We start from the raw sequence: 18,875 nt of genomic DNA on the forward strand, positions 1-18,875 counted from the left end.
GTTTTTCCTTTTTGCCGTGGGGGGACAAAAATCCTCCTTGGGTTTCTTGAAATGCTATAGCTATATAAATCCAAATTATTTTTATTATTATTTAGGCTTCTTCTAAAGTTATAATTCATTGAACTCATAAAATGCTCACTTTGTGTTAACAAACCTTAACTGTGTCTTACTTTCCACACGCATATGTGCAGCTTTGTGTTTTTTATTTAAGTTGTAAAATGTGGTTTCAGGTTCTTGTCAAGGTTGGGGAAATTCAGGACCCAAATGCAGGATGAGTAGAAGCGGGTTTTATTGAACAAAAAAGCTGTTTACCATGAAGAAACAAGAATAAATCCAAAAACTGGTAGCATATAGACAAAGACTGACAGGAACAAACCGAGTTGCAAGGAGGACATGAATGAAGAAGATCAGACAAGAGAGGCTTCTCAATAGGCTACTCTAGAGCCATAGAATCTAATAGAATAGTATAATAATAGAATATAATAGAATCTCTCTGGCCCTTTCTCATTTCATCAAATCCCCCTCCTCGACTCCTCGTTCCTCCGGTAGTGACCCGGAAATGAATTTCAGCGCGCCATGTTGAAGGACATCTCATTTCTCTAAATGCACTTCGAGGATCGAGCATCGAGGAGGCTCTCTGGAGGAGCTATAACCGAGGAGGATACACTGATGGGTCCTCCACGGCTCCTTCGTAGATGCATTTCCGGGAACAGAGATATTTCAAAAGAGGTTTCTCCTATCCTCGACTCCTCTCCTCAAGACTTGGTGCCACCCACAAGAGATGCGAGCGGAGGACTGAGGAGGGGAACCGAGGAGAGAGGAGTGGAAGCAGCAGGCGGTTAGAGAAATGAGAACTCCTCTCCTCTGAGCGGTCATTTTAAAGAGATGTCCATTAATGATGACGGGAGGCACAGCAGCACTCTGATGGACAGATGTGTTCATGATGACTTATATATATATTTACTTTTAAGGCATTGACAGTGCGGTGTAATGAGACAATAACAGGCTACAGATGCGGACATATACCACACACATATATTTATATAAATATATACAATTTCAGACTCAAACAAGTATGAGAGCACTCTCATCATAACATGACACAATCAGAGACTGGATATCTGAGGACGAGAGCCAGTCACTTGTAGTCACTCAGTGGGCCACGATGTGGGAGGGGATTTTGCGTGAGAATGCTGCATTGACATTTGACCGGTTTGCTAAAAATCTAAGGAACCCTGATGGTATACAACCGGAGCAATTATTTTAATCGATTATATTGAAGGGTGACAAAAAAGTAAAAAATAATAGGGGGAAACAAATCATGGTTATACTTGGATTTAAATTGCAACAGGTATCGCTGCCTTTGTCTGTCACCCCAAACCAACAGGAGGACGTGTGCCTGCTGTAAATTCCACACTATTCCTTCCTTTAAACTACTACCAGGCCACTCAAAAGGGACCTCATTAAGCATACATGTTTTCATCCTTTTGTGATGTTTTCTTCCCTGCTGGCAGACCCAATGACTCTCATCTTTCAATCTTCTTATCACTCGGTAGCCAGCCGTCTCTCACTGCTCCAGTATGAGCTGCTCCGTTTAAATACATCTTTATTGGATAATGCAGCAGAAATGACACGTAAATAATTAAAATGTTTTTACTAACCTCCCCTCCCCCCTTCATTACTATTCCCTCCTCCATCTTATGCTTAGTTATTCATATTAGTATTTTGGTTTTGGTAAAATATGCTAACATACATTTTAAATGCTACCATACTTTTTCTTGTTCAGTTTAATTGTGGTAGTTCTGGTTAAAGATTAAAATACTGCTCTTGCATGGCAATCCTCCAGTGCAGGTCATTAGATGAATTGCACCTTTTAGAAATGCAAGTGTATTCATAAAAACAAGTAAACCCTGCTGTATACTTCTCACACACTGCCTCATACATGTAAACAGAAAAGTTATTTGTTTTATAATACTCTTTATCAGTTAGCAAGGATATATGAAAACTAACAGGGCATGATTCTAGTTGTTGTGATAGAAAGCGTATGGATACAAAATAAGGAAGATTTTATATATATTTTTGAATCTGCCTACTATGGTCAAGATGACACATAAACATATTTTTCCTAAAGCCTTGCATTCTATTGCTGTTTTTGTTCTCTTTAAATGTACTTTTGGTAATAAAATTAATCAAAATAGGAAATGCTATAGAATATGTTTACATGAAGGCTACTTAGGTCCTTCCACTTTTAAAATATTGACTTGCTGATCCTGCAAAGAATGGTTGGAGTTTATCACTCGCTATGTGGAAACAATGCAGTCCTGGAGAGCTGAACAGCTGTTTGGAAAGCAACTGTTTTATTTAATGCTTCACTGAAAGTTTGAGAATGTGACTGGCTGCATGTAGAAACATATGACTGTTTACAGGGGGCATGAGTATTTGACTGGGTCGGTAAGAAGCTGCCAACACGTGTGTATATGGGGTAAATAGAGTAAGTGCGGTTCTCAGCATTAATACATAGTATACACCTATTCATGCCTGTTATACAGTATACTGTATCGTAGCAGCTTTACATCGCTCAAAACCATGTTGCTTGTTTTTCTCACTCTCACTTCTTTAAAAATCCTGCCCGTATTTTTCACATCTTGCATTTGAATAACTTAATTATGTATCATAAAAATAAAATGTATTATTGTTATTATTATGACAAATTACAGTTTGATTAAATCTGTGATCAGCTGGCTGAACTGAAGAAATTAGATGGGTGTGATTGGTGCAGCATTTACAAAAGGAGGTGGGGACTCTTGGTCTGCAGTACCGCCCATAGAGGGGTGAAATAAGGTTATATGTGAGCAGAATCTTTCCGCAGATAGGAAGAAATGGAGCCCTGTTTCTGACGATAAGTCGGTGTATCCCTTCATTGAACTTTAAAAAATAGCTTTAAAAAAGTTTTTCTAAAGTAAGTCAGGTACTGTAGACAGCAGGATCATGTTGGAGGATCTTTTCCAGTCTTCAACTTCAGTCCTTTTATCTGTGGCCATTGTGGTTCTGCTTGGCCTACACTTTATTTACTCAAGCTTCAGCTCCAACAGCAGGAAGAGGGAGCCACCGGGGCCTAGACCTTTTCCCCTGATGGGAAATCTGCTTCAAGTTGATCTCAAGAGACTCGACCGCTCTCTTGTTGATGTAAGAAATGTGTTGTTTGTCTTAAGCTATGTGGTACTTTTATTTGCTTTAATACAAGACAAGAAAGTTTTATTTAAAAAATGCAAAATGCACAATTGTTAAGTCAATTACATTTCTTATAGAGCACAGTCAGTCTCACTATTACTTGCTTCTTTCTTGTAGCTGTCCAAAAAACATGGACCAGTGTTTACATTTTACTTAGGAATGCAGAAGGTGGTGGTCCTGGCAGGATACAAGACAGTCAAACAGGCTCTGGTCAACCATGCTGAGGAGTTTGGAGAACGAGAGATCAGTCCGTTAGCCTATGATTTCAACCAAGGACACGGTAAATAAATGTTTCTTTGTTTGTTGTGTTTTACGAGACTGTTTTTGTCATTGTCTGAACATGTCAACCACTCCTCTTTCCAGGAATAATCTTTTCAAACGGTGATGTGTGGAAAGAAATGAGGCGTTTTGCTCTAAGTACACTAAAAGATTTTGGGATGGGAAAAAGGATTACTGAAGGGAAAATCATTGAAGAATGTGGCTACCTGATTGAAGAATTTCGACAGCATGAAGGTAACATTATCCTAACTAACAATGAACAGTTTTATACAGCAACAGAACCTTGAATAAGTTACACAATTCCTCTTCTTTTCTTAGGTGAAGCCTTTGATAACGCCCATACGATGAATTACGCAGCTTCAAATATTATATCCGCTCTTATGTTTGGAAAGAGATTTGAATACAAGGACCCTGAAATCAAACCTATGTTGGAAAGAAACCACGAAGTCACCCGTCTTACGGGAACAGCATCCCTACTGGTACTACAGACTGATTTCAGTTTGACTAACTTGTGATGATTACAAGGAAAACCTAAGGTTTAACAACCAAATGTAAACAAAAACACTATTCTAATGAAACCAGCTGGGGCTTGAGATCTCATGGCAGTCATAATTCTTACATTAAGTCCTAAAACAATGAATGTGTTTGGTATTCTGCTGTATTACAGATATACAACGCGTTTCCTTGGCTGGGACCTTGTATTAAAAACTGGAGGGATTTGATGAAACTGGTGGAGGCCAGCATGAAGGAAACAAGGAGCATGATAGCTGACCTGAAGGAGACTCTGAACCCTGACATGTGCCGATGCTTTGTGGATGCATTCCTGACCCGTAAACTGAGTCTTGAGGTAATATGTCTAACTCCAGTGAAACCATGGCCCACTGATAATACTAATCAACTATTACATTACATTTACATTTAAACCCTCTTTCACTGGCCATCAATAGCAACACACTTCAGATTAAGAAAACACATCCAACTAGAAACACAAGTAAATAAATAAAGTCTCCACCCAGCTTAATCCAGTATGGTCGTTGCCAGGAAGTGCACTGGATTTAGAAGCAAATTATCATAGTGGCCAAACAGTGGTACTACATCTTTGGTGTTATGGCGCATTTCCACTACAGCGCGGAGCTCGCTTTAAGCGTGCAGTGCCGTGCCCGGCCCGTTTTTGGTTGCGTTTCCACTTGGCGTAGTTCCGGGTAGCGGGTACTATTTCACAGTTTTTCTGGCCCCACAAAATCGAGGTTCTTTCCGGGCCAACAACCAGGCTGAGTTGGACTGAGTAGTCTATGCTAAACTAGAGAAAGAATCGCTGGCAAGGTGGCTACAACTACAACAAAATGAACATATATGACCGTGATTTCATTGTAATACATGTTTCAAAATGATGCCAAAGTTACAACATACTGATACCGGTTAGTAAAAACCATGGTTTCATCCTTTGACAAGTCTGCAGGCAGAAAGACGTTTAACATGCGTGTTTTCTAAATGGAGATCGGCTAAGCTAATGCAGTATATGCTCTGACCGTCCATACTCACAACAACGGCCTATACAGACATAAATAAACCAGCGACTGTATTCGCCACGACACAGACAGTCTGTGGTTTGTACTTGTTTAACTTTTGTCTAGTTTCTGAACAGATATGAGGAGCTGTGAGCTCTGAGTGCTAACAGCTAATGTTGTTTTTCTGTGGTTTTCATTTGATGATGACGTCACGGCTCCGCCTACACTGCATTACTATAGTTACTGCCCCAGCTACTAAACTGTAATGGAAACGCAGCATAAAGTGAGCCAGTCCTAACAAGGCCTAATGAGGCCTAGCCATAGAGAGCGAGGCCCTGTACTGGAAATGCGCCATTAGATTAGGCGCATGGGTGAAGAGACGTTTGTGTATCCTTTATTGGAGGCGGAGCTTCTACAAAACACAAGTGTACATTCTCTATTTGCCCAGATATGGGCTGCGTCTCACTTCTGTTAAATGGATTCCTTGCGTCCCTCACTTGCGTCGTTTCCCTGCGACTAGTCCCTCCCACCAGGGAAGCATGAGCCGCTTTCACACCAAGTACTTTGTAGTTCCCAGCACTTAGTTCCCAGCACTTAGTACCCCATAGAACTAAGGGCCGATCGCGTTCACCAGGGGCATCGCCTGGACCTGAAAACATTTGGGGGTTAGCCCACAGAGCGGCCGCGGCTACAGTGGAATTTTCTACTGCAACACTCCCCACACGCACACACAGTACACCCCCGACTGTTACAACGAAGGCTCGATAATCAGCTCATGGCATATAGGCAGGGGTAAATTGCAATTTTTTTATGAGTGGGGGGCGGACCTCACCTCCTCTAGGGGGGTCCGGGGGGATGCTCCCCCGGGAAGATTTTTTTTAAAATATTAAAGTTAAAAGCATCTTTGAGAGCAACATTAAGAGATCTATGGATACATCTCTCAACACCCATTATGAAACAGAACTGTAAACAGATTTTCTTTTTCGTTATGGATATTTTATAAATCACTCCCCTTTTAAACTCTATTCTTGTTTTACTGCCATATAGTATTTCATAACTGTTTTTCCTTTATTCTCTTATTTTTTTTATAACTATAATGATCATATGAAGGTGTGTCCAGCTTGTTGTGGAACAAACAGCTCCTTATGTCCGTTAGTGCAGCTAGCTAACCAGATGCTAACAACACGGTCCCTGCTGGCACCGATCTCTCTCTCTCTCTCTCTCTCTCTCTCTCTCTCTCTCTCTCTCTCTCAATTCAATTCAAAAGCTTTATTAGCATGACCATATTTACATACAGTATTGCCAAAGCTATGTATATATCTATATGTACTGTATATATATACATATCTCTCTCTCTCTCTCTCTCTCTCTCTCTCTCTCTCTCTCTCTCTCCACACACACACACACACACACAGAGCCGAGCTTGAATGACACAAGCACACGTTTATTTCAATGCAACTCTCTGATTGCTCTGTTGCATTCACTGAATACGGGAAATTACAGTCCTGCAGTCCTCTCTTGTGTCATGATGAGGTTCACGTAAAGCACGGTTAATGTATTATATTATACAGAAAAAACATTCGGGGCTGGCGTTCACACCATGGTTCACACTGGAATAAATCCCTGAGGGAAGATTACGCAAATGAAGCCGCTGACGTCACTTCTTCTGCTTTGGTTTTATTGGCAGGCCGGAGTTGGGGACTGGCTTCAGTAGAAGCTGCTGGGACTCCCAGCAGCTTCTACTTCACGCCGACACCTCCTCATCACTCCACTGCTCCCATGTTTTTTTGTTTGTGTTGCCATATGGTTGCCATAAGTTGTTCTCTCTCCGTTGGTGCACGGGGGGGGGCTAATGCTAATAATGCTAATGCCAGCGACCTCTAGCAGGCACTAAACATGGGGTTAAAAGTTATCTGAACTAAGTTTGACCACTTTGTTGATACATTAATTGAAACAAAACACAGTATAAACTGAGGAGTGACTCTTGTGAGGTTCATGTGTTTTCTTCACTCCGCTGGGAAACTGCTCTCATGTCAAGAAGCAACAGATCAGTGCATGCGCTGCATCGTCCAATCAGTGAGCGATACACAGTAAGGGGGCGGGGCGAGTGTCTGAGGATTTCACTGGAGGATGGTCTGGTAGTTCCTCGATTGTCGCTCCTCCGTTATCACTCCTCAATTCTCCGGCAAAAAAAAGGCCACTGGTACGGTACTCAAGATTGCGCTACCAAGACCGAGGAGCGAGGAAATGAAAAATAAGAGAAGTGAGACGCAGCCATGATCATTTTTAAACTCAATATTTATGCCATTTCACCTTCATGCGCCACTGAGCAACTTTCATAGGAATCAATGGGATCCTTTATTGCTGTCATGTCCTCCTCATAACGTGCTATGTGCATTAAAGTCCCTGCATCCCAATACCCTCTCCTTCACTTATCACTTATGTCTCTACTGCTACAGTATGACTGATGGTTTCCTATAGGCTATACTCACCTCTCTAAATGAAATATCTTCTCTTGTAAATGTTGCACAATTTACAATGTATTGAGCACACTTACTTTTCTGTGTGTCTTTATTAGGAGGCTGGTGACAAAGATTCACACTACAATGATGAGAACCTGGCTTACAGTGTGATAAACCTGTTTGGTGCTGGGACTGATACAACGGCAAATACACTTCAGTGGTCTTTACTTTTCATGGCCAAGTACCCTCAGTTTCAAGGTACATAAACATACCATATATCCGTCTGGTGAAATTCAGTTTACAGTGTTTCAACTTGAACACCATTTGTATTTCTATATTGATCCAACTTAATCTCAATGTTATCTGAGTCCAGACAAGGTCCAGGAGGAGCTGAGCAGCGTGATAGGAAGCCGTCAGTCCAGAGCTGAGGACCGGAAGAACCTGCCGTACACTGATGCTGTCATCCATGAGACACAGAGACTGGCCAACATTGTCCCCATGGCCATTCTTCACAGAACTAGCCAAGACGTCACCTTCCAGGGATACTTCATCAAAGAGGTCAATTGCCTAAATATGTTTTCTTTGAGTAAGATATTGTGTGCTTTGGTTCCACAATTGAAATAAAACCACCTTGCTCTCTGCTTTCTCCTACAGGGGACTTGTGTGCTTCCTCTTCTTACTTCTGTCCTGCAGGATGAGAGTGAATGGGAAACCCCACACACTTTCAATCCTTCCCACTTCCTGGATAAGGAGGGTAAATTTATCAGGAGAGACGCCTCCATGCCATTTTCTGCAGGTATAAAACCTTTTATAGATAATACATACATACATACATACATACATACATACATACATACATACATACATACATACATACATACATACATACATACATACATACATACATACATACATACATACATACATACATACTCATAGAAATGTCCTCCAGTTAACTTGCTGAAACTCTTGGTTCTCAAAGGTCGCAGGATGTGTCCTGGAGAGAGTCTGGCTAGAATGGAGCTGTTCCTCTTCTTCACCTCCCTCCTCCTGCGTTTTCGTTTCACTCCACCACCTGGAGTTACAGAGGATGAACTGGATCTCACTCCAGTTGTGGGCTTGATTCTGATCCCTTCCCCGCATGAGCTGTGTGCTGTCAGTCGTCAATGAGGAAGAGAGCTAGAGCATTGCAGCCTCCATGTCACCCTACTGGCCCAGAAGGCACTGCAGGTTCTGGTCCAGATTATTCACACTGTATAGAGTTCTGCAACTCCCTCCCTCCATCTCATTCAGAATGCAGCAGCCTGACTGGTCTTTACACTCCAAGTTCTCCCACACTTCACCACTCCTTATGCTCATTTTACTTTATACCAATACTGTTCTACACTGCTGTGAATGGATCAGGCCATTCTTTCATCCATGACATGGTTAAACCGTACACTCCAGCATGTGCACTTTGCTAAAAAGCTAAAAGCTAATGTACTTGCATCTTTTGTAGGTCGCTTTGGATAAAAGTGTCAGCTAAATGATATGCAAGACGATTGCCTTGCTTTCTGCTGTACACATTTGTATGACCCCACTGCAGTCAGCATGTCGTTGTGTCCCTGAGAAACTTCACCCCAAATTGGTCCTATGGGGATTGCTCACAGTATTGAGTATGTAAGTCGCTTTGGATAAAAGCGTCTAACAAGTGACATGTAATGTAATGTATGTACAATATATTCAGACACTGCCTCACACATTTAAATGGGAAAGTGGTTTGTATTTTAATCATGACTTTATTTTTTTCATTAATCATATAGGTATGAAAACTAACAGTCAGTAATGCTAGTCGAGATTATACAAAAATAATAGATAGAAAAAAGGAGTGACAAAGGTAGTGCCTGCAAATAATCATTCCATTAATCATTGCCTATTGTAAGGACGCATCATTATTATCAACACATTATAACTAAAGTACTGCATTCTATTGCTGTTGTATTCTCTTAAAATGTAAAAAATAAATACATTTTAGAATTGCTACAGCTTCTGTTCATTGTAAAAAACATGTGTATATTAAATGTATATGTAGAAGCACATCCAAGCCCCTATGGTCCCAACACATTATGGCATCTGAAAGCTACTAAGGTCCTTCGACCTTGATAATATTGATCTGCTGATCCTGCGACGAGAGGTCAGAGTTCATCACCGGCTGTGTGGAAACACTGCAGTCCTGGAGAATCCTTGCCGAACAGCTGTTTTGGAAATCAGCTGTTTTATTTACTGCTCCACCGAAAGTCTGAGAATGTGACTGGCTGTATGTAGAGACATAGGACTGTGTGTAAGGAGGCATAAGGGTTTGACTGGGTGGGTATGAAGCTACATAAGCTTGTGTATGAGGGGGAGTGTGGGTAAGTGGGAGGTTCTCAGCATTGCTACATGGTGGAAAGCCATTCATTCTTGAAGGACTCAGTCCAGGCAGTTTAAAGGCCTCTACATTTTCTAAACTCTCTATAGAGTTGTAGTTTGGCTGGGTTTGGTTGCATTGAGTGTATGTGCCTGGACTGAAGTTGAAGGTGTCTTGGCTGAAGGAGGTAGATGCAGAAGCTGCTGGCAAACCAGAGGGTGAGGGAGTTTTGTTGTGCTGCTGCTGAACAACGCTAGAACGTCCCAGATTGGTGGCCATGCACTGTAGTGTGCTGAGGATCTGCTTCTGAATGTGTGTCTGCTGCCCCTGCTCCCTCTCAAGGCGGCACTGCTGCTCCACCAGCATCTTCACTGCCAGACCCAAGCTGCGCACCTCTGAGCCCAGGGTCTGGATCTGATCCTGAAGACCACCTCTCCCTCCAGTGTCCTGGACTGCTTGCTGGGGGCTCGGGTTCCCCTCACTACGAGTTCCGCCCTGGCCTCCTGGGGTTTGTAGACGAATGAGGGCAACCCCAGGAGCTAAGGATGTTGAAGGTGCTATTGGGCGGTTAGGAAGACGAATGCCAACCCGAGGGACAGGGTGAAGTGAACGCACAGGCGGACCTGGTCTTTGTGTGAGAAAACGCCTGGTGGTGCTACCTCCATCGGACTGCCCCTCCATAAGAGTCTGTGTACATGACAAACAAAACAAAACATTACAAAAGTTAACATCTAGTTAAAATAAAACATAAGGGCACTTCCACAAACCATAGTCTGTTTGGCTAGTCCAAATTGGAGTGAAGTTGAGACTTTAATTTTTTCTATAAATCCTTGTACGGTTTAACACTGCACAAATGTAAGTACTTCTTAACTTCTCACCTTTTCAGTGGTCAGATCACACGTTTCGGACAGTTGTGGTATTGAACTTCTCATATTGGCAACATGGACACTGGAGGGATCTCTCCTCAACAACGACGCTACCTGAGGGAAAGACTGTTGAAAACTGTTTATGCAGGTTATGACTAACAGATATTGAGAAATTATTTATAAGTAGGTACCTTCACCCTGTGTGCCAGCGCTTTATCCAAAAGCCTTTTTCGAGCTGCCAGCATTGAATTGGTGGCTGGAGAAGCTGTTACTCTCCTCCTCATCAACGCTGCAGCAGCTGTTAGTGTGGAAGACACAGAAGTCTCTGCTCTTGCTACAGTGGACTGAGGAACTGTTTGATGGCAGCTCTGTGCAAGGGAGGTGACACTTACAATCTGGATGTCATTTTCTTCCTTATCTCCCTCCTGTTGCATTTCTGGCCTGCTGCCTCCACTTGTCACCCCAGATCCAGATGGATTTGCACCAAAATCTGGATTTGTGGAAGTCTGTTTGAGAACATTTGAAGCAGCGGCAAAGCCAGCATGATGAGATGCATCCCGCAGAACATTTTGAATTCGAATGTTACTCCAGCCCTCTTGTATTGCTCCGGTTCGATGCTGTATCTGTGCGATTGATGTGCTTCCTCCAGTCTCCATAGGTTTAACCCTCCCTGGCGGCCTCCCTTGGAACTCCCTTAGGAACAAGTAGATTGCCTGGGCAGAAACCTTGATGTTCTCCAGCTCCAACACAGCTTTGATCTTGCGTAAACTCAGACCAGCCTTCCGCAGCTCCACCACTTTATGTTTCGCGGCATCATCCAACCGGCCCATGGTCTCTCACTGCAGGAAGGCTCTTAAGCTCTGAAATATTTATATCATATATTAGAAAAATATCGTAACTAACATTTGTTGTATGGTTTACGCTGAGAAATGAATGAACAAAATTAGAAGAATGTGTGACAATAGGTGCTGCATCTTTGGATATGTTCTACTCTATAAAATACCAGTTACTTAATGCAGTATAGTGTGTAGCTGTCTCAATTACATAACATTTGTTCTCACGCCATCCCTAATTTTATAACAATAAATAAATAGTTGTATCATGTTTTTTTTTACCTAATACCACGTTTGGAACAATACAATGTTTCTTGTTATAACACAGTAAAATCAACGTATCCCAGCCAGGCAAGCAACCTCATAAAATACTGAATACTCATGCAAGATTATCATATTATATACTTTTGTCAATATTTGTTTTTTTCCTCTAACATCTGTACAAACCAGATGTTAGGTGAGCTAGCTACTAGCTATTTTAGCACAGTGCCGCTATACGACAAAACGCTCACCTTGCAAACAAGAGGGCAGATGAATTGGTGTTTAAATAATTTCACGTACTATGATGACATATTGAATCTTATCATAGACACGATGTAGTCACACAAAGGTTTTATCGACAACATAAATAAACAAATGTACGTGGCGCTCGGCTAACTACGTCACTTCCGCTTTTTCGTCATCACTGAGCGACTCCTTTCTCAGGCCGCGGCAAGTGGTTGAAGCTAACCACGTCGTTTGAAAAAGATGTAAGTTAAGCCTTTTTTTAAATTAAAACACCGCTTATTTAATTTCCATTACATTTTTAATTGTTTAAAGTGAATTGTGTCGTGTTTTTTAACCGCTTGTGCACTAACGAACAGCCTATACATCGATAAATCAACAGTGGCTAGGTCCACCTTGTTTTGAGCAGTCAGTTGAATTAATTTCAATGGCGGCGGGTTTTCCGTTGTCTGCGGTAAGGCTTACTAGTCTCACATTTCATTGATTAATTCATGATTAATAATACTAATAATGTTATATACTCAATCCACATATAACAACATTTTAAACTGCTAAACATCTTAAAATGCAAATAATGTGGTTGTGTAATTCTTGTAACGGTACAGGCCAGGGGTTAAGCTTCGATTTGCTTAGTGACGGTATAGTTGTATAGATAATAAGTCTGTATAACAACTCACTCAATGCTCCATAGTTTCTCTTTTGAACTGGACTTATAACTTCTCACTGTACATACATTTACCATTTACATTTAATATGCCATTCTTGCACTCTAAATGTTTAATAATATCCCATTTGTATATTGTCTTGGCTGTAATTAAGCCCTTCAATATTGTTTTATTTTTCAGAGTTTACATATTGTTTTTTCACGGTCAACTTTTATATTTTCACTCTTAAGTCTTTTTTATCTTCCATTTTGAGATGTTTATATTGTATAATTGTTTATTTTCTATTTGTTGTATGTGCAATACTTGTTTTACATGCTGCTGCAACGATAACATTTCCCAATTTTATTAACTATCGATCGCACATTTTGAAATTGTTACAGCAGCAATGTGTTCAAGCATCAAAGTCTAAAAATCTTTAAAGTTGGAAACAAATAAGTAAAATGAAAACAATGAACAGCATCAACTCTAATTAACTTGGTCTCTAGAGAATCGTGATCTGCATATTTCACTACTTACGGACCTTTTACTTCTACATGTTAGAGAAATTGTTGTTTTTTGTAGCTCCATAAAGTTTCTGATCTCAAAGTAACCTCTTGTTTTAGGGCACCATCACCTACAAAGCGGAAGGAAGAGGAAAAAACTAAAGACAGAGGCAAAGAAAAGACTAGTACCAAGGAAGGAGACAAAGAAAGAGGACGGGACAAGGCAAGGAAGCACCGCAGTGCTTCCACTGGCAGCAGCAGCAGGTTCGTTTTTATTATTTCTATCATAATTAAGGTTTATTTGAAAATGAAGTGATACTCTTTGATACTAAGATGTTTTTTCTTTTCTTTGACGCTGAACAGGTCCAGATCTAGTTCTACTTCAAGTAGCAGCTCTGGTTCCAGCTCGGGTTCCTCCAGTGGATCCAGCTCCTCTGGCTCCAGCCGCTCGGGCTCTTCCAGCTCTCGCTCCTCCTCCTCCAGCTCCTCAGGCTCCCCGAGCCCCAGCCGTAGGCGCCATGACAACCGCCGCCGCTCCCGATCAGCGTGAGTTACTTCTTCGATTTCAGCTACACAATAATTATACTCTGTGATGTCTTGTATTCACACTTGTTTTAAGTCGTGATAAAATCAATGATTTTGTATTGTTTGTGATTCTGCAGGTCAAAAACACAAAAAAGGGGAGATGATAAGGAGCGGAGGAAGAGAAGCCCCAGCCCCAAACCAACTAAAGTTCACTTAGGCCGGCTGACCAGAAATGTCACCAAGGTAAGCTGAGGATTAAAAAAAAAAAAAAAAAAGTGTTTAAATGGCAGAACGTATGATATAACCTGATTTGGCAGTCTATTTTATGAATTAAGATAATAACAGAATTCCTTCACAGATAATCAAAGTTGTCTGTTACATGGTTCTGATAATCATGCTGTCTTTTTTTGCACAGGAACACATCCAGGAGATCTTTGCTACTTATGGAAAAATCAAAATGGTTGAAATGCCATTAGACAGGATCCACCCGAACCTGTCCAAAGGCTACGCCTATGTGGAGTTTGAGACTCCCGAGGAGGCCCAGAAGGCCCTGAAACACATGGATGGAGGTAGGCTAACATGTTTCCTTTAGTGCCTCTGCCTCACACCTTTACACCCTGCATGTGTGTTTAATAGCCTTCTGTGATGACTTTGCTCTGATAGGTCAGATTGATGGACAAGAAATCAGTGCGTCTGCTGTTCTGGCCCAACGAATCCGTCCTCCACCGCGTCGCCCATCTCCCCCTCGCAGAATGCCCCCCCCACCACCTATGTGGCGTCGCAGTCCACCACGCATGAGGAGAAGGTACATTCAAGGATTTAAATTCAGTAGTCATGTCAATCTGTAGCTGTGCCAATCAGTAACAATTGAGCTTTTCTGAATATAAAAAAGACATGTTGCTGTTCTTTGGGTGAGACCATTGAGTCTGCTAATTCTTCCATCATAGGTTTTTTTTTGTCCTGACAACAGCTGTGGGCAGGGCCAAAATGTTTTTGGATTTTCTGTCTCTGTCTGTCCCGTTGTTGTGACCGTGATGTGTTTGGCCTGCCTTGAGAGAATTCTTCAAACTTTGCACAAATGTCCTCTTGTTAAAAGAGTTTCTTGCCATTATGCTGTACCATAACCCAGGCCATATTTCATATTTAGTTGGAAACTGAATTGACTTTGCTGATTGTATAGATCATTTCTGCTGCCGGGTTAATGATGAGTATGTGATGCATCCTTGTTTCAGAATTTGTATTTTCTTTGTAGCAACATATATTTGACCCATTGTTTACGGTCATGGCTGCAACTTTCTTTTTATCGGCCAAGTATGTGTACACATACAAGGACTTCTCCGACATTCAGCAGAACGACAACAACAAAGCTTAACAAAGTCAAGTCAAATAGATTTGATGTATTTATATCACCATTTAAGAAGAAGCCCTTTGGGGTTTCTGTGCAGAAAACAACATACTGTATCCTTAGACCCTCAACTTTGATCTGCTACTCATTTGTGTTCATCATCTTACTACTGCCGGCCAATGCAGTCACACTGTCCACATTCTTTCTGGAGAGGGTGTCCGTGTCCGAATTTTCATTTAATCTTGTTATCCTTGCAGGTCCCGCTCCCCACGGAGGCGCTCCCCAGTACGGCGCCGCTCTCGCTCCAGGTCTCCCGGTCGCAGACGCCACCGCTCTCGCTCCAGCTCTAACTCCTCTAGATAGGTGCTTTCCTGCCTCCTGACACCAAGTGATCTCTTAGAATCTGGGACACCAGATCAGCTGGAGTTCTTCCTTTCCAAGATCCCATGGACTCATGAGAAATGAAACTGTCTTCATTGTAGCCAACATAAACATCTAGTTGCATGTAGAAGTGGAAACGTTTTTTTAATTTTTTTGTGAAAATGTGAGTTTCTTTTCATATTTTTTGTTGACCCTGAAAGGCTGTCTCTCGGCTGTTGAGTTTGCGCTCCACTACCAATCTACCAATATTCTGTTCAAAGTGAGACTTCTTTTTACCATGTACTAAATTTGAGATGTTTTGAAAAATAAAAATGCTGAAACGTACTGTTATTTGATTTTTGTGTCTCATTTGGGTAAAGATTCACACAGGGAATTTTAAACATTTCAGTTGTTGCTAATAAAGATCTGTTTGGGCCTGTGCACACGCATTTCTCTCAATCTCATGAGTTTTGTTGCACCGGTGAGGCCTCTGTTCATCCTTGGGTTGTACACATGTCACGCTAACTCAAATACGTCTGAAAAGTATGCAGTTTCTTTTTTAATAAAAGCTTACATTTCTCAATATTTTCCAAGTCGTGGCCCACTGACTCCCAATCCACACAATATGCATTACTACACTGGAAAAATAAGAAAAACCTAATGTTATTACATGTTGGGGCCTCTACTATTTTCTACAAATAGTCTTAATTAAACTTCATTTGTGGCCTTATCTTTTTAAATAGTTTTTTCGTCATGTGAGACTGACTCTAAATCAATGCAGCATTGTATAGCTACAGTGAGCAAGAAGGACTGCTTTTTTTAGGGGGGAATTTAATTTAGTCTATCTTTTATTTCTATGTGAGCAGCTAACCGTCCTTTCGCTGCCAGATATCCAACATAAAACTAACTTCATTGTGATTGAAGGAGGAGGTAAACAGGCCATCACTGTCTGAGAGGCGTATCGTGAGATTGTCTCATACAATAACAATGACCGCTGGAGGTCTCACTCCGTAGAAAGAAACATACAACCTAAATGCATTTATTGTTGCTTCTATCTGGGCTTGGTTTCATAGCGTCAACACTGAACAGCCCCATTATTCTTTCACCCTCCGCCTAAAAATGACAGCCTTGTTTTAAGTTATTTAAGCGCGTTACTTAGTTCTACCCCCATCGCTACAACGGGCGGAAATTTTACTTTCGATGCAAGACAGTTTGAGGTTTTCAGCCGCTGTGCAGGCGTCTCGGCAGAATCGTGAACAGCATGGCTTCGGATCAACACGAGATCAGGGAGCGTGTGAAGCAGCTTTTGGAAAAACCTGGGAATGGAAACTGTGCCGACTGTGGAGCTGCAGGTAGGCTGGAGGACAGTCACTGACAGATGATGACAAACTGATGTGAAAACACATATTTGTATATTATATATGGTCAGAGGTGAGTAAAAGTAGTTAGTAGTTAGCTACCAGAGTGTAGGAATACTCTGTTACAATAAAAGTCCTGCATTCAAAGGATACTTTATTAAAAGTACAAAGGTATTAGTATCAACAATATACTTAAAGTACCAAAAGTAAAAGTATTTATTATGCAGATTGGTCCATTTCAGAGTAAAATATGATATGTTTTGATTATGATTATTGACGCATTAAAGTGTTATTAAAGCTGGTAAAGGTGCAGTTTGAATGACTTTGTATACTGCAGGTTAGCTTGTGATTTTACTCCAGGTGTAATTAAAGTCTTATTTAAGTGTTGATTATATTTCACATTATTAATCCAAATCTGCAAAGTAACTAAAGGTATAACATAAATGTAGTGGAGTTAAAGTACAAGATTGACCTCTGAATAGTGATGGAGTAGAAGTACAAAGTAGCATACAATGGAAATACTCAAGTAAAGCACAAGTATCTCAAAATTGTAGCCTTTATGAATGTCCTACTTCATTGTTATTTCTGTGGGGTTTTACAAGCTACAAATAGTTAACTTTAAACCAGCATTTCTTACAGTGTATCTTGTACTTTCTCAGAAGGTCCTTACATTTCTCTTCTCTGACCTGTAGCCTATAAGGCATGGTTATGAAATACATGACAGTTGACATAACGAATGTCCTCATATGTGAGCAACGAATTTGGAAAGGTTCTTATGGAGGAAGCGATTACATATTGTATTGTATTTAGTGTATGGATGTTAATATAAAATACTTGTAGATCTATAGTATGTGTGTTCAAATGGAAGTGGATTTTCTATTGCATGTGCACTTGTAGTCTCACACCCTGATTGTCACACCTTGGTTTCACTTATCACATCTGCAGTTAAGTACATGGGCATACAAGAAAAACAGGCAAACGGGCGTGGTTTCTGAAACCTGAGAGAGTCACAAAAGTCTAGTTTGTTTAATTATTAATCTTCACTTGGTGTTGCTTCGGGTTAAAAGGTGTCAGATTAACTCAATTGAATAACGTATTTATATTATCCATTAAACGACTATTACTTTTCCAACTATTCGTATAGAATACGTAATTTTGTGAATGCAGCAAGCTCATTTTTGTAAATTTTTCATTTTATTTTTCTTGAAAAAACACTACCATTACATATATATTTCTCAAAATAGTAGCAGAATATTTTCCTCTTATGATTGATTTATCGAGTGATTTCCAGGTTCTTCATGCACTTTGTGGACTTGAAATATCTCTTCCATTCCTTGGATAGTTTGTGCATCCAGTTTTATTGGAGAGTGACTTCTCTTTTAACCAGGCTCAACCACAGCAGGCCCACATAATGCAGAGAAGATGGGAGGGGCTAGCTACACATCAGCCTCTTGTCTCTTGTGTGCAGAGGCACAGTTTACATGTGTGCAGCTTTGTGATTATGCACAAGGAAGTAACATTTTTTTTGCTCTTGTGCTATTTTTGAAGTGTGTGCTCTTCAGAGAGGTTAAAGAGCTGCTGCACACTGATACAAACACATTGACCCTGCCTTTGCTCTCTGGCTTTGTTTCAAAAATAACCATTACGGAAACTGTAATCTCACCTTGCATCATGTGACTAATGATATAGAAAATATTAAGAGGTGCTGTGCGCACACACACACACACACACACACACACACACACACACACACACACACACACACACACACACACACACACACACACACACACACACACACACACACACACACACACACACACACACACACACACACACACACACACACACACACACACATTTGCTTTCAATGAAACATCTTGAGAATATGGCTGAATATGCTGAAACAAAAGACTTCTGAAGTTAATTAAATAAACCGTTTATATGAAACAATGTGTTTCATTTCAGAAGTCTTCATCACAGTTTTTTTTTAGGTATAGGTGTTGAAGGTGGCAGTGACTCATACACTGTAAGCAAAAACGTGTGAATGTAACTTGTGAACATTTTCTAA

General features: G+C 40.9%; 4 protein-coding genes across 7 annotated transcripts in view; 3 read left to right on the top strand and 1 right to left on the bottom strand.

Moving 5' to 3' along the window:
• Nucleotides 1-2,818: 2,818 nt before the first annotated feature.
• Nucleotides 2,819-9,500, top strand: LOC307015136 (cytochrome P450 2K1-like). Its single transcript, XM_079643556.1, has 9 exons — nucleotides 2,819-3,186; nucleotides 3,349-3,511; nucleotides 3,595-3,744; nucleotides 3,829-3,989; nucleotides 4,178-4,357; nucleotides 7,597-7,738; nucleotides 7,854-8,038; nucleotides 8,135-8,276; nucleotides 8,463-9,500. Exons 1-9 carry the CDS (start codon nucleotides 2,989-2,991, stop codon nucleotides 8,648-8,650), a joined length of 1,509 nt encoding a protein of 502 aa, XP_079499682.1. The 5' UTR covers nucleotides 2,819-2,988; the 3' UTR covers nucleotides 8,651-9,500.
• Nucleotides 9,239-12,230, bottom strand: LOC307015134 (uncharacterized protein). Of its 4 annotated transcripts, none has more exons than XM_079643552.1 (4): nucleotides 12,127-12,230; nucleotides 10,924-11,592; nucleotides 10,745-10,858; nucleotides 9,239-10,553 (listed from the first exon to the last, which is right to left on the bottom strand). In XM_079643552.1, exons 2-4 carry the CDS (start codon nucleotides 11,560-11,562, stop codon nucleotides 9,603-9,605), a joined length of 1,704 nt encoding a protein of 567 aa, XP_079499678.1. In that variant the 5' UTR covers nucleotides 11,563-11,592; nucleotides 12,127-12,230; the 3' UTR covers nucleotides 9,239-9,602. The 4 variants fall into 4 exon arrangements, with proteins under 4 accessions (XP_079499678.1, XP_079499680.1, XP_079499679.1 ...); XM_079643554.1 differs by having other exon boundaries at nucleotides 10,745-10,846; nucleotides 10,930-11,592; nucleotides 12,078-12,218; XM_079643553.1 differs by having other exon boundaries at nucleotides 10,745-10,846; nucleotides 12,078-12,218.
• Nucleotides 12,178-15,791, top strand: rnps1 (RNA binding protein S1, serine-rich domain). The gene is made up of 7 exons (XM_079643557.1): nucleotides 12,178-12,314; nucleotides 13,337-13,480; nucleotides 13,580-13,762; nucleotides 13,879-13,984; nucleotides 14,157-14,310; nucleotides 14,405-14,546; nucleotides 15,344-15,791. Coding segments are annotated over exons 1-7 (837 nt in total). The 5' UTR covers nucleotides 12,178-12,312; the 3' UTR covers nucleotides 15,450-15,791.
• A 642-nt stretch (nucleotides 15,792-16,433) lies between these two features.
• LOC307015357 (arf-GAP with dual PH domain-containing protein 1-like) overlaps nucleotides 16,434-18,875 on the top strand; it is a 16,128-nt gene continuing 13,686 nt past the window's right edge. The window contains exon 1 of the mRNA XM_079643893.1: nucleotides 16,434-16,798. Within this exon, the coding sequence (XP_079500019.1) occupies nucleotides 16,708-16,798 (91 nt within the window). The 5' untranslated portion in view covers nucleotides 16,434-16,707. The remainder of the gene's footprint in view (nucleotides 16,799-18,875) is intronic.

This window comes from Notothenia rossii (assembly GCF_949606895.1).
Source record: "Notothenia rossii genome assembly, chromosome: 8".
Classification (NCBI taxonomy): Eukaryota; Metazoa; Chordata; class Actinopteri; order Perciformes; family Nototheniidae; genus Notothenia; species Notothenia rossii.